The sequence below is a fragment of the Anabrus simplex genome, chromosome 5 (genome assembly GCF_040414725.1).
Source record: "Anabrus simplex isolate iqAnaSimp1 chromosome 5, ASM4041472v1, whole genome shotgun sequence".
NCBI lineage: Eukaryota > Metazoa > Arthropoda > Insecta > Orthoptera > Tettigoniidae > Anabrus > Anabrus simplex.
The window spans coordinates 325,085,049-325,099,973 of NC_090269.1; the positions used below are offsets into that span (position 1 = coordinate 325,085,049).

Consider the following 14,925-nt stretch of genomic DNA (forward strand, 5'->3'; position numbering starts at 1 on the left):
TGGATACAGATACGGCAAAAAATCATAAGACCAAGGTTGTAGTTCACTCCAAATTGAACGGAGATTGTGCAATCCGTTATGTGATAGGAATTTCCGAAGGTCTGCACCATCATTAAAATTGCCTGCATATTTCGATATTCTTCGGGGATAAAAAGTGAAAAATTTAATGATCTAGGATGTTTCCCATTCGTTACAGGCTAAAACGTATAATTTTGTCAAATTTCAATTATCTTCTTTTTCTTCTGGCAGATTATGCCGCAATCTGGATTTTGGGCGAGGCGGGTAAAAATTAGGACTTTCAGGAAACTAAACAAAAAATTATGGAGATGGTCATTATTACCCCTTAAACGTAAAGCTGTACGAAAATTTCGCCAAAATAGTCAGCGTAGAGGCACACAGTCGTTACGATTTGATTTACATAGATAAGGAATCTGCTCCATGTAAAACACCTTTTGGGCTATGTTCGCTGGACTTAACCTGCAAAAGTGACCATTCATGATATCTCCCTTATTAATCCTCCTGACGAAAAAATGCACATGAAAAAAAAGGTTTAGAGGTGGAATTCCATCACGTTTGGTCGATTTCCAGTCAGGTTGGTCTTGTTCTGTATATATTGTGGAAGAGTAAAATCACCATTTGTGTTCCCTATAAACCACCAGTCCATTCCGGAACATGAAATGTTATTTACTGATGTAGATATTGATTCCCATAGGGAACCCAAAATATTTGTCCCGAATGAGTAAATTTATAATACCAATATAATGGTCCGTTATTGGACATTATAAATTTTCCAGCTAACTCATTCTTGGTTGCCTGCGTTTCGCCCTCGTGTGCTAAGTTAGGCTCGTCAGTTGGGACTTAGCACACCACCCAAGACGCAAGGCTAGTGCATACCGTGGAGGCCACTGCATAGGCTACTTGAAGCCACCAGCAGTGCCAATGCACTATGAGAGCTATGTCTCATTTTCAAAAATTGATGCCTGCCTGGCCATCAAATGATGTAGATATTGATTCCCATAGGGAACCCAAAATATTTGTCCCGAATGAGTAAATTTATATTTACCAATATAATGGTCCGTTATTGGACATTATAAATTTTCCAGCTAACTCATTCTTGGTTGCCTGCGTTTCGCCCTCGTGTGCTAAGTTAGGCTCGTCAGTTGGGACTTGGCACACCACCCAAGACGCAAGGCTAGTGCATACCGTGGAGGCCACTGCATAGACTACTTGAAGCCACCAGCAGTGCCAATGCACTATGAGAGCTATGTCTCATTTTCATAAATTGATGCCTGCCTGGCCATCAAATGATGTAGATATTGATTCCCATAGGGAACCCAAAATATTTGTCCCGAATGAGTAAATTTATAATACCAATATAATGGTCCGTTATTGGACATTATAAATTTTCCAGCTAACTCATTCTTGGTTGCCTGCGTTTCGCCCTCGTGTGCTAAGTTAGGCTCGTCAGTTGGGACTTAGCACACCACCCAAGACGCAAGGCTAGTGCATACCGTGGAGGCCACTGCATAGGCTACTTGAAGCCACCAGCAGTGCCAATGCACTATGAGAGCTATGTCTCATTTTCAAAAATTGATGCCTGCCTGGCCATCAAATGATGTAGATATTGATTCCCATAGGGAACCCAAAATATTTGTCCCGAATGAGTAAATTTATAATACCAATATAATGGTCCGTTATTGGACATTAATGAGTTAGCTGGAAAATTTATAATGTCCAATAACGGACCATTATATTGGTATTATAAATTTACTCATTCGGGACAAATATTTTGGGTTCCCTATGGGAATCAATATCTACATCATTTGATGGCCAGGCAGGCATCAATTTTTGAAAATGAGACATAGCTCTCATAGTGCATTGGCACTGCTGGTGGCTTCAAGTAGCCTATGCAGTGGCCTCCACGGTATGCACTAGCCTTGCGTCTTAGGTGGTGTGCTAAGTCCCAACTGACGAGCCTAACTTAGCACACGAGGGCGAAACGCAGGCAACCAAGAATGTTATTTACGTTTAAAACCTACCTTTGGACAGGTGGTTAATAAATATAATTTTTTTTTCGAATGTCTTCAGTAGTTTTCAAGTTGTAAGGAATACGCTTTACACGCACCCGCTCGTGAGTTAAGTCCGATGGGACTTGTACAGAAAAACGGTCCGTTAATGATATCTCCCTTATTAATCCTCGTATCGAAATGATGCACATGAGAAAAAAGGTTTAGAAATTAATTTCTACCAAGGTAGGTAGATTTCCATTAAGTTTGGTTGTGTATATTTTGTGGAAGTGCAAAATCACTGTTTCGGTTTCGTATAAACCCCCAGTCAGTTCAGGGATTTAGAAACAATATTTGCCCTAAAACCTATCAAGGAGAGGTGTATTCTAAATATGAGTCTTGGTGGAAATACATCCAGTAGTTTGTAGCACTCGCGTACATACGGCATATTTAAGGAAGAAAATAATACAGTTAAAAAAGTTGAAAGGATAGAAAATGGATTATAACTGAGGACAGCCGGATAACGACAAATATGTAAATGCCAAGTGAATGTACTGGAAAATCAAATGCCCCTCAATAAATTATGCTAGTGTGAGTTATGGATATAATAAAGCGATAACAGAGGAGAAATTTAGGTCCAGTGATTCTTAGGTAAATAAATAATAAGAAGATGACTAATGGTGTTATTATTTAATCTATTCGAGGGCGGTTATAACATCCAACGATATTCTGCCAATATCCCGCAGATAGGCCGATTGACGCCTCCCTTGCCTTCTACCCAAGGAACAACCACGAATTAAAAAGCATGATGAGGAAAATGGCAATACGTTACTTCCCTGCTGGCATGCAGTCACAGACGTTGCCATGGTAACCTGTAGGTTCGTTGTCGGTCTGTCGGTCACACAATGCAGAGCATGATACCAGCGGAAAATTGTAAATTTCTCCGTCATGTGAAGAGTAATGTAAATTATGAACATAACGAAAGTTGTTTATAATGAAGAGACGTTTCACGTACGGTAAACTAAGTTTATAGAAAATCAATAGTGAAAACCATTCTGGTTTTCCTATAAATCCCCCGTCTATTCAAAGATTTTAAAACAATATGCATATTGAAACCTTTCCCGGGATGAGTATACTCTAAATATGAAGTTTGGTTGAGATCTATCCAGTCGTTTCGAAGTGATGGTGGAAAAACCATTCAGGTTTTCCTGTAAACGCCCTGTCTATTTAAAGATTTTAAAATGATATGCATATTGAAACCTCCCCCGGGATGAGTGTACTCCAAATATGAAGTTTGGTTGTGATCTATCCAGCCGTTTCGACGTTATGGTGGAAAAACCATTCTGGTTTTCCTATAAACCCCCGTGTATTCAAAGATTTTAAAATGATATGCATATCAAACCCTTCCCCGGGATGAGTATACTCTAAATATGAAGTTTGGTTGAGATTTATCCAGCTGTTTCGACGTGATGGTGGAAAAACCATTCTGGTTTTCCTATAAACCCCCATGTATTCAAAGATTTTAAAACGATATGCATATCAAAACCTTCCCCGGGATGAGTATTCTCTAAATGTGAAGTTTGGTTGAGATCTATCCAGCCGTTTCTACGTGATGGTGGAACAGACAAACAGACACGAAACGTAAAAACCACCGATTCGGTCTTGAGTTGACCTAAAACGGATAAATATCTGAAAAATTGGCAAAACAAAAGAAATTACAGACAGCGGACCCCCTACAATTTTATTTATATAGATTATTATTATAAGTTAAAATATAGAAGTAATTAGACTAGAATGTCCAGCTTCGACAACCAGTCCACTTCACTTGGCGTCAATTCATGCAGAGCCTGGAAACCGTCCATAAATGCTGACAGTGGACAGCTTTCAACAATATGAAGCAACGTCTGCTTCTCAGCACCACACTCACACGTAGCACTTTCACAATATCCCCACTTTTTCATCATATATCGGCACCTGCTGTGACCTGTTCTGAAACAATTGTGTTTTGACCACTCATGTCGAGGGTCTTTAATCAGAGAGGCATTGGTGGGTGGACATTATTCCCATCGCTGTCTCCATTCTGCTGTTACACTGAATTTTTCATGGGAGTATAGATCAGTCCAGAGTGGATTCCGGGATTTTAACCTCATCACAGGTGGATCTCGTAAGCTATTGAACAAGAGTGAGTTCCTGTGTGCTAAGGTCTTCTTGAGCAACTGCACTTTCGCTGCTTTTCTCCTCAGATCTGGAGGAGCAATGTTTGCTAAATCAGGCAGCCACTGAGTAGGAGTGGACCTCACTGTACCAGTAACAACCCTCACGGTTTCATTGAGCTGTACGTCAATCTTGCTCGAATGTACGCTGTTTTCCCACACAGGAGCACAGTACTCACCAGTTGAGTGCGAAGTGTGTTTGCATCTGCACCCCAGTTGCTGCCCGCTAGTTTATGCAGCAGATTTACTCTTGTACTCAGCTTCTTTGACAGATTCAGGTAATGCTGTTTGAACAAGGATCAATCCAGTGTAACACCCAGATATTTTGGGAAGAAGTTGTGGGAGACTTCTGTTCTGTTAAAAACCACATGTAGCTTCCGATTAGCTTCCATGTTATGCAAGTGGAATGCTGTTACTTCCGTTTTACTAGGATTTGGCTGGAGTCTCCATTTGTGGAAATAGTCACACATGGTAGCAAGGTCCTCTGTAAGTACATCCTCACAGTGTGCCAAATCCGTACTCTGAATAATTAAAGCTAGATTGTCTGCAAACTGTATCTTCTTTGAAGTTGTTCTTGGCAGGTCATGGATGTAAAGATTTAATAGAATGGGAGATAATACTGACCCTGGAGGTAAACCATTGTTTAGAGATCTCCACCTGCTTCTTTCACCGTTCAGAAATACAGCAAGCAGACGGTTGGATAACATGTTGTTTAGTAAGCATGCTAGCTTCTGACAAGGCATGACTTGAACAAACTTGAACAACAGTCCCTCTCTCCAGACCGTGTCATAGGCTGATGTAAGGTCGACTGAAGACACAAGAATACTCCGGATGGGATGTCAGCTGTGATCTTCTCATTCTTAGTTGCTTCTTAACACTCCTTGCGTGTACCTTATCTTTTCTGGAATCTTACTTCAATCTCTGTTGTCAGTGTTAACACCTGATCACAACAACTGCAATTCTTTCTGAAACCCCCTTGTTCAACTGGGATGACTCTTTCTATTGCTTCCTGGATACGGTTAAGTATCATTCTTTCGAGCATCTTGTAGATTTCGCTAAGGAGTGAAATTGGTCGATAATGTGAAGCATCAGTTCCTTCCTTTCCTGGTTTCAAGACTGCAATTACTTTGGCTTCTTTTAACAACGTAGGTAATTTACCAGTTCATAGAATTTCATTGAAGAAGTTGACTAACGAATGTTTTGTTCCAGGGCCTGTGGCCTTCAGAAACTCAGGGTAGATTTCATCCAGATCAACAACTTTATTTAATCTTTATCTTGGATAGAGCCTTGTCCAGTTCTTCAGTACTGAAGACACAAGAATACTCCAGATGGGATGTCAAATGTGATCTTCTCATCCTTAGTTGCTTCTTAACACTCCTGCAGGTACCTTATCTATCTTCGCTCTAGAGATTTGTGTCAGTCTGGAGGCAATTGTGTCTGGGTTCATTGGCAAACTTCTGTGTTTCATGGTAGGGTCACTACCAAGTTTTCTTATGAGGTTCCAGACTTTACGACTAGAGTGTGTGAAGTCCATCTCTGCTGTAGTTCTATGCCACTTCTCTCACCTTGATTTATTTAGAGCCCTTAGCAACTCATCAGCTGTCGTTTTATTAGGAGAGTTCTGATATTCGGTGTAGAGCTGATTACATTTTTCTGACCATCCTGGTATATACGTCTTACGATATCCCTGGGGAATGAACTTCCTAGCATTAGCTTTTATGGCGCTGACAGATCTACTGTAATTTTCAGGAACTGATGGTTTCCACTGTACAGTGTTTTCAAGCCCTTTTGCGTATTTGTCCCACTTTGCTAGTCAAAAATTCCAACAATGTCGTGGTACTGAAGACCCAAGAGGGATCTCAGTGCCATAGTGAATAGTAACTGGTCTGGGTTGACTGTGAGGAAACGAACTGATGAACTTTCATTGTACCCTGTGTTGATTCTCAGAAGTTGACTATGACACTATGCACAGGAATTATATTAAAGTATTAAAACTTTTTTACAAGTTGCTTTACGTCGCACCGACTCAGATAGGTCTTATGGTGATGATGGAACAGGAAGGGGCTAGGAGTGGGAAGGAAGTGGAGACTTAATTAGTTGATGAACCAGCCCAAAGCTTAGCCTTCTTATTGGCATATTTTCTCAGTGCTAGCTCCTTATTCTTTGAATTTAAATGCTATATCCTAATAAATGTCCTGGTCCTGACGTAGAGACAAATTATTTTGTCATGGAATACTGGAAATTTTGACTTAATAATAGAAATAAGAGTTTTCATTACGTTTTTGCATCAGGATACAGTCTGACCATGAAACACACTAAATGTAATTTCGTACTGGACTATGATTTTTTAACCACTCACGACTGGGATGTGTGAAGCCCCCCTTTTGAAATAACCGAGATCCAGTTACAGGTCTCTTCTTGTGGCAGTGAACAGTTTTCTTTCGGGGCACTAAGAGTTTCATCAATCGAGCGACACTTGAAAGCCACATAACCTGCAAGGTATTTTAGGGAATCTTGGGTGACATCCTCCCCTGCTAACGACTGACATACCGAGCTCGATAGCTGCAGTCGCTTAAGTGCGGCCAGTATCCAGTTATCGGGAGATAGTGGGTTCGAGCCCCACTGTCGGCGGCCCTGAAGATGGTTTTCCACAGTTTCCCATTTTCACACCAGGCAAATGCCGGGGCTATACTTTAATTAAGGCCACGGCCGCTTCCTTCCAATTCCTAGGCCTTTCCCCTCCCATCATCACCGTAAGACATATCTGTGTCAGTGCGACGTAAAGCAAAATAGCAACAACAACGACTCACATGAACTCTCTTCCCTTACCTACTCGGTTTCAAAGTCCTCGACAAACATTTCAGTCTCTGAAGACTTGTCAACAATGTCAATGCACAGCTCATTTGTGATAAAGAGCATTAAATTTTCTTCAGACTCGGGTTCCACAATACCTGTTGATGGGCCATTGAAGTCTTCTCCGACGGAAGTGCTTCTGGATAAAGGAATAGAATTTGTATTTCCCGACAATAACAGCAGTCTAATTCTATTTCTCATTTCAAATGGAGTTGGGTTGTTATAAAAAGCTCCCAACCCACAAACACGAGAGAAAAATGTTGCCATTGATGCTTTCACGGCCCGTACTTACAGACATGATACTGTATAGGCTTTTGGGCTTATGCCGTGTCAAGAAAATGAGGTGAAATTCTGTACGTTTTGCAGAGAACTGTGCTCTGCGTTATCAGAAGAAAATCTCGACTGTCCATGAGAAAGGCTTCTTAAACAATGACTTTTTGAAATTTAGATGTTATAATAGGAGTGGAAATGGTACGTTCATCTGGTGATGAATGAACATACCAACCCTCCTGCCATTCTTAAATTTCTGGCAGTATTCAGAATCAAATCCAGGCCCCTGAGGATGGCAGCTAATAACACTATGCTACGGAGGCGGACAAAATAAAAACTAATCAGTTAGCAGACGCTCTTCATGACAGTGCAAAATGGGAGGAAATAAGGAATGGTATAACTGAGACTACTGAAAAAGTGCTGGAAAGAAGACAGTTACAGCTAAGGAAGCCATGGATGACTGATGAAATCATAAACCTTATTCACGAAAGGAATAAGGAAAGGAGAGTAGGGAATAAAGAAAGGTACAAAGAAATTAGAAATCAGATCACAACCAAGTGTTGCAAAGCAAAGGAGAACTGGATGAAGGAGACAAACGAGGTTATAGAAAAGATCAGAGGACAGGTGGAAAAGGCATATTTCAATATCAGAACCCTACAATACAAACCGAAAACCAGAAGCTCCATAGTCAAAGATAAAATGGGAAACCTCCTGTTCAATACCGAAGAAATCTGTGAACGTTGAAAAGACTACATTGAAGACCTGTACCAAGGAAACAATGTAATACAACCTGCTACATTGAAAAAGAACACGAGATAGACGAATACAGAAAAGGTCCCTCAATCAAATCTTCAGAGTTTAATGCAGCACTACACATTCTCCAGGAAAAGAAAGCACCTGGTCTAGATAACATTCCAGCAGAACTTCTGAAACACTTGGGTGATGGTATGAAACGTTGCCTTTTTCAGCTGGTGTCAGATTGCTATGAGAATGGCGTAGTTCCACCTGACTTTAGTAAAACCAGAACTGTTGCAGTACCAAAAAAGAGGAATGGCACGGACTGTTCAGATTATCGAATTATCACTCTCCTGTCTCATGCTTCAAAAATACTGCTCAACATCATCAAAAATAGAAATAAAGGGAAGTTAGAACACTATATCAACAATGAGCAGTTTGGATTTCGATCAGGGAGGGGTACTAGGGAAGACTGGGAATTGATTGGAAGGATAGATGCCTCGTACTAAATTTGTACAGAATGCAGAACACTGATTTAGAAATCAATGGGACAAAGAAAAAAAAGCCAAAATAAGAAGAGGAGTTAGGCAAGGATGTCCACTTTCTTCTTATCTCTTCAATATGCTCATCGAAGAAGCTATCGCAGTCATGAAGGAGAAAACAACTGGGTTCAAAATTAATGGTAAACAAGTACACTCTATAAAATTTGCTGATGATATTGCCATACTAGCAGAAACAGGCAAAAGTATGCAGAGAATGATCAACATATTCACAGAAACGTTAGGCAAATGGAACCTCAAAATTAATACAAGAAAAACAAAAACCGTGACAATATGTAAATACAAGAAAATGCCTATAACACACTTCAAAATTGGCCCTGTTAAAATTGAACAAGTGAAACAGTTTTGCTACCTAGGAACCCTGATCACGTGTGATAATCAGAGCATATCAGAACTCGCGAAAAGGATAGCAATGGCAAAGAGAGCCTTTCAAGATAAAAAGCATCTGGTGGCCAAGTCATATAGATATTCAAACTTGGAAGGCCTTTGCAAAAACCTTTGTATTGCCCCCTATTTCCCAGGAGGGCTCAGCCGGTGACCGAGACTCTCATTTGGTGGACCGTTCAATTACTGGCTTCGCTTATTTTAGGGGCAGTTTAAAGGAAAAGGACTGACGACAGTGGATAAACAACAGTTTAAAACAAAATTCTGATGTTTATTTCCAATAGCACTCCATTGAATAACAATAAAAGAAAAATTTGCAAATAAACTCTCGATGTGGTTATAAAATTTCCTCTCGTAAGACTGTGATAACATTCTGACTTATTGGTCCTCCCACAACGAAGCCTGAATTACACTGAAAAGTGAATAAAAATAACAATTAGCCTCCACCTGGCTCGAAAAAAAAAAATCATAATAAGCGAGGATGAACCTCATCTTGACAGAAAATTGACTATTGCAATAGCAAGTTTACAATTTGAGAATTACATCGATTTTTATCTTAATTACAAAAGAATTTAAATAGTAATGGTGTGCTGAAAATTACACAAATAATGCTGAGATATTTACATTATCATTTGTTCTTAGTTGCTGTAAAATTCCTCTGATATTGAAATAATTTTTATTTAAAAAAATTAACTTGAATGGATTAAGTTCTCAAAATATTAATTAACGTTATTTCAACAATTATGATTATTTAAGACGTCACCAGCATTATTATTAAAAAAGCATGTTTTCCATGAAATTTCTTCCAAATAAATATGAAAAATATTTAAGACATTAATGAATTAATGTTACACACGGCCTTGGAATTTTGACAATATTTACATATATTTTCTTTAAAATTTTGTTCGTACGAGGTTGAAATAATACGAGCCTATTCATTTTTAATAGCATGTTGAAATGAAATGGCATATGGCTTTTAGTGCCGGGAGATCCCAGGACGGGTTCGGCTCGCCAGGTGCAGGTCTTTTGATTTGACTCCCGTAGGCGACCTGCGCATCGTGATGAGGATGAAATGATGATGAAGATAACACATACACCCAGCCCCCATGCCAGGGAAATTAACCAACGATGGTTAAAATTCCCGACCCTGCCAGGAATCAAACCCGGGACCCCTGAGACCAAAGGCCAGTACGCTAACCATTTAGCCATGGAGCCAGACAATAGCATATTCTTTATTTTCCATCCATTTTCCTTTTTTGCACTTTGATCGTCATAATTGTAATCTGTCCGACTGTTCCTTTTGCAAGACAGCAGGTTGCTAATCTGAAGGAAGTAAGATCATCGATGGGGTTGCTAACTCTCAGCCAATGGTTTGACTGTAGTGTAGCATTTCCTGCATACTAGGGTGAATGCTTATAATACTGTGATGAATTTCTGTCATTTGTCCGACTCGTTGGCTGAATGGTCAGCCTACTGGCCTTCGGTTCAAAGGGTTCTGGGTTCGATTCCCGGCCGGGTCGGGGATTTTAACCTTAACTGGTTAATTCCAATGGCACGGGGGCTGGGTGTTTGTGTTGTCTTCATCATCATTTCATCCTCATCATGACGCGCAGGTCGCCTATGAGCGTCAAATAGAAAGACCTGCACCTGGCGAGCCAAACCTGTCCTGGGATATCCCGGCACTAAAAGCCATACGACATTTCATTTCATTTTTCTGTCATTTCATACACAGAGGCCACATCAAACCTCCTAAGGGTGAACTCCACCTTCAACCATTGTTTTACCCTTAGTTTGACAGGTTTGGTGTCGACCGCCTGACAGGTTGTACCATCTACTGTGACATACAGTAGTAGAATGCAACTGACTTGATGTTAATAATGGGAAATCTTAATTACTGTTTAGGTTTTTGAATAATTAAATTTTGTTTTCATATTTGTCTCCCAGGAAAGGTATTTTACTCTCTTTGTTATAATTTAATGGAGAAATAGTCAGAGCTGAGAAATTTAAACTAATCGTACATTGCAGGTTGGGCGCACGACTGAAGAACTGAATGAGTTAGTGTGGAATCTCTGTATTGAGAACAATGCATATCCATCACCACTCAATTACAGAGGGTTTCCTAAATCAGTATGTACATCAGTGAACAACGTAGCTTGCCACGGGATTCCAGATGATCGGCCACTTCAAGATGGTGATATCATAAATGTTGATGTGACTGTAAGTAGATTTATTCTTTAGAAAAATAACTACATTAATTGTGAAGTGTTTAATACAACATTAATACTATTCTTATAATGAAACATATGGTCTGAATTCAGATTATCATTTAATGGAAGGTAACACCAGAGCTGTAGAATGCAGGTACAAAGGAGGTGGTATTAATACAGAAAATTGTTCAAGATATATCCAACAATTTTGTGATGCCACTCCTATCTGTGAGATTGAGCTGGAGTGACTGTACCACATGCTTAGCTTAGTAATTTGGATGGCGTAAAGTAACAGGTACTTTGGAAACCCCTGATGTAGCAGCCATCTCCCTGCATTACCTTTGCAGTGGGATGATCCATTCTTACTGAAGATGCTGCAAGTTAATCATTTGAAGCAAATGAGTTTTTCTGTGACTGACTAGATGTGGTTTAAGGCATTGTGCATGAGGGAAGAGGTATTTGTTAAAATTATGACTTCACTCACAGTAGAGCATCAGTAAATGTACCGGTTGAATGGTTTTCTAAAGTGGTTCAGGATATATCCAACAATTTTGTGATGCCCCTGTTGTCTGTGAGATTGAGCTGAAGTGATTGTTCAGTACACTGGACAATACAACAGGAAAATAATAATATTTACCTTGTGAACACAAACAATTCGAGGACAGGACAATGACTAACATTCACTACAATCAGATTCATTCTACTAATTATGGTCAAAATTCTCTATGGCATTTTTCTGTGCCTTTGCTGGCAGGTCCTAGTGTTTACAGTGCACTATGTCTTCTGGTATAGGCTAGAGCAATTTTGTTACTTTCATATATCTGTCTCAGTCTTATCCTTGGCTTTGACAATATGAAAGTGGCTGAGGTATGAGCGATGCTAGGAAGGCCAATCCTTATGCAGCCAGTCCCTGCTATGAATGGTGTGAAAATGTTACTCATAGGGTCGGTTGGTGTATGTATTTCAGTGGGCTTGGCACTCTGATATGTAATAGCAACTCTAGCTCGGTGAGGAAAGCAATGGGAAACTACCTCACTCCTCACTTCCCTAGTACGCCTCTTCAGTGATGCCTAGGCCATCTATGACAGCTGATGGCAGAGCTGTTGAGGATCCCACCACCGGCATCGCTGACGGACTGAACATACATACATGTATAACTCGCTTCCAAAAAATATAAAAATTTTACCAACTTGATCTATTTTCAAGAGTAATGTAACTAAATACTTAAAATAGTGTGGTGATGATGTTCATGAAGCTTTGTCTTGTCTTATCTATTACATCATGTTACATTATATATTTACTCCATTTTATTTTCTAATTAAATTGTGAATATAGCCGTCATTGTAATTCATCTGTATTGCACCAAGCAGAGCCTTGGCTCTGGTGCCTATATTGAAATGAAATAAGCTATTGTCTTGCAAGATAGCCTTGCTTCCTATCTATGTAGGACAATGCCTTTCCTCCACCATCACATTTATTGTCCTGTCCTTGTGTGAATGCACTCAGGATGAAACAGTAAAAAAATAAACACAGATCACAAGCACAAATGTTTGTAAAAATGCCCCCAATATGGAATTCTGTCTTAAATGTGAAGTTCATGGTGTTTATAGAGAGCATGAATGCCAGTGGAGAATGGACTGTACCAATATAGGGATAAACAATGCCGCGATAACATGATCAGAAAATGTAATGCCATATTTAGATGAAAAGGATGTGCAGAAGAGGATATATAACCTAAGATGACATACTTGACAAAATTTAAAAAATACAGTGTTCTATACAGTCAGGTGCTGGTGCCAGCAGCACATACTAGTCAAAAATATCTTGGTTCCAAGGTCTTCAAAATATTCTGTTGACATTAAGTTTCCTTTAAGAGCACAGCATCGTGGATCCATTTTGATGATGAATGAACATTGCCTTGTCATGCAAATCTGAACTGTTCACAGAGCCCAGACAGTTGATGGACCAGAATGATCCAGATATCTTGTTTCAAGATGTATATGAGGTTTAACAGGTTTCATGTGAGAGAACGTCAAAACAGATAATACACCAAACTTGCTCTTGTAGGTTATCAACACATGAAGGCCAAATCAGTACAACTGATTTCATCATTATATTTCCTTGATTTTTTTCTCTAACTCTTCAGTGAGTAAGTGAATTAGAAGATACACATCCTAACAGTTATCAATGCCACCAAGTTTACCTTTATCATATTATGATGATGGTGAAACCAATGAATTATTATAAACACAACTTTTGTGATATTTGTGAATATTGTGTTTAACATGTTGAGTGCCAGGCATGTATTTGAATAGTATTCTGCTGGTGCCAAAGCAATTGAAACTGTTGAGGGCTGTTTATATTATCTTGGGATATATTTATATGTTGTACTAAGTGAACTTTATCTGACCATACCAAGGTCATGTGTGATGCCATATGGTGTCACATCATTTTTTTGAGATGTAATGTGCAACACAAATTTCAAATACGGGAGATTTATTTCTTAATTCAAACTAATATAATATTTATGAAAACCTAGTAAAATGCAAGACAAGTACTTATATTACATTACATATTGTTGTGAACAGTTTTCTGATAAATCGAAACAATGGAAATATGTCTTGGCACGATTGACAGGCAGTGACACCTGCATTGCAACATAAGCATTGACTTTCAACAGCAATTAACCTTCAGTCACTATTTGTTGTAAAATGATTCAAAGCACTTCAGACAAAGGAAAGGTCTGTCAGGACAGGTTGTGCAGACAGTTGACACCCTTTTTGCGACAGAAGCAGCAGCCGTTCTGCCTATGACATTGCATAGTTGTAAATAGCAGCTTTGACACCGACCTCGAGCTTTCCTGCAATATTAAAAGGAAGAAATAAAAAATAATTTTATAATTAGTATTAACATCCTTCAAAAGTGCAATAATGTTGAATTTGATAATACTTACCTGGTAATTTTCTGTCCTTCTGTCTTGTTGGATTCCCCAAGGTCATGGTTCTCTCTTTTCGGAGTACATCTAACAGGATCGTTAGTTAGACAAAGCTGAGTACTGACCACGTTCCTTCAAAACTCCGCAAGAGACATTTCTCGATGTCCAGTAGCCCGCACTTGTTGTACAGAAGCAGTGCATTTACAATGGCAGTACCAGAAAGATGTTCATCTGCAACTTTGTGGTACCATCGGATGGTTTTCCTTATTGCAGTGTGATACGAAAAAAGTGTGTCTGCAATATCTATTCCTCCTTTCATTTTATTGTACGTTATTATCATTTTCAGTTTAACCACATCTTTGTGTTTCCTGTTCTTGTTGCCCGTAACAATTACATCATTAGAACATTTGGTTGACATAATCAGCATGTCCCTCTGATCTCTCCACTTCATCATTGTCAGTCCATTTCCATTCTCCATTGCAATGAGTTCTCCCTTCTTAAGCTTTGCATTTACAACATCCTTTGGTAAATCTTTTTGATTTTTCCTAAGCGTGCCAATAAAATGTGTCGTACACTCCAGTAATACCTCAGCTAACTCAGTTGATGAGTAATAATTGCTGGTGCAGAGAAAACGACCACTGTCCAGATACGGGTCCATAAGTTGCATTACCGGGCGAGTTGGCCGTGCGCGTAGAGGCGCGCGGCTGTGAGCTTGCATCCGGGAGATAGTAGGTTCGAATCCCAGTATCGGCAGCCCTGAAA

The 14,925-nt window shown here is 39.5% G+C and overlaps 1 protein-coding gene across 1 annotated transcript in view; it reads left to right on the top strand.

The window, feature by feature from the left end:
- The window catches only part of LOC136874051 (methionine aminopeptidase 1D, mitochondrial), a 173,441-nt gene that overhangs the window by 46,678 nt on the left and 111,838 nt on the right, over positions 1–14,925 (top strand). Inside the window, exon 3 of the mRNA XM_067147561.2 lies at positions 11,047–11,238. Coding sequence (XP_067003662.1) covers positions 11,047–11,238 — 192 coding nt within the window. The remainder of the gene's footprint in view (positions 1–11,046; positions 11,239–14,925) is intronic.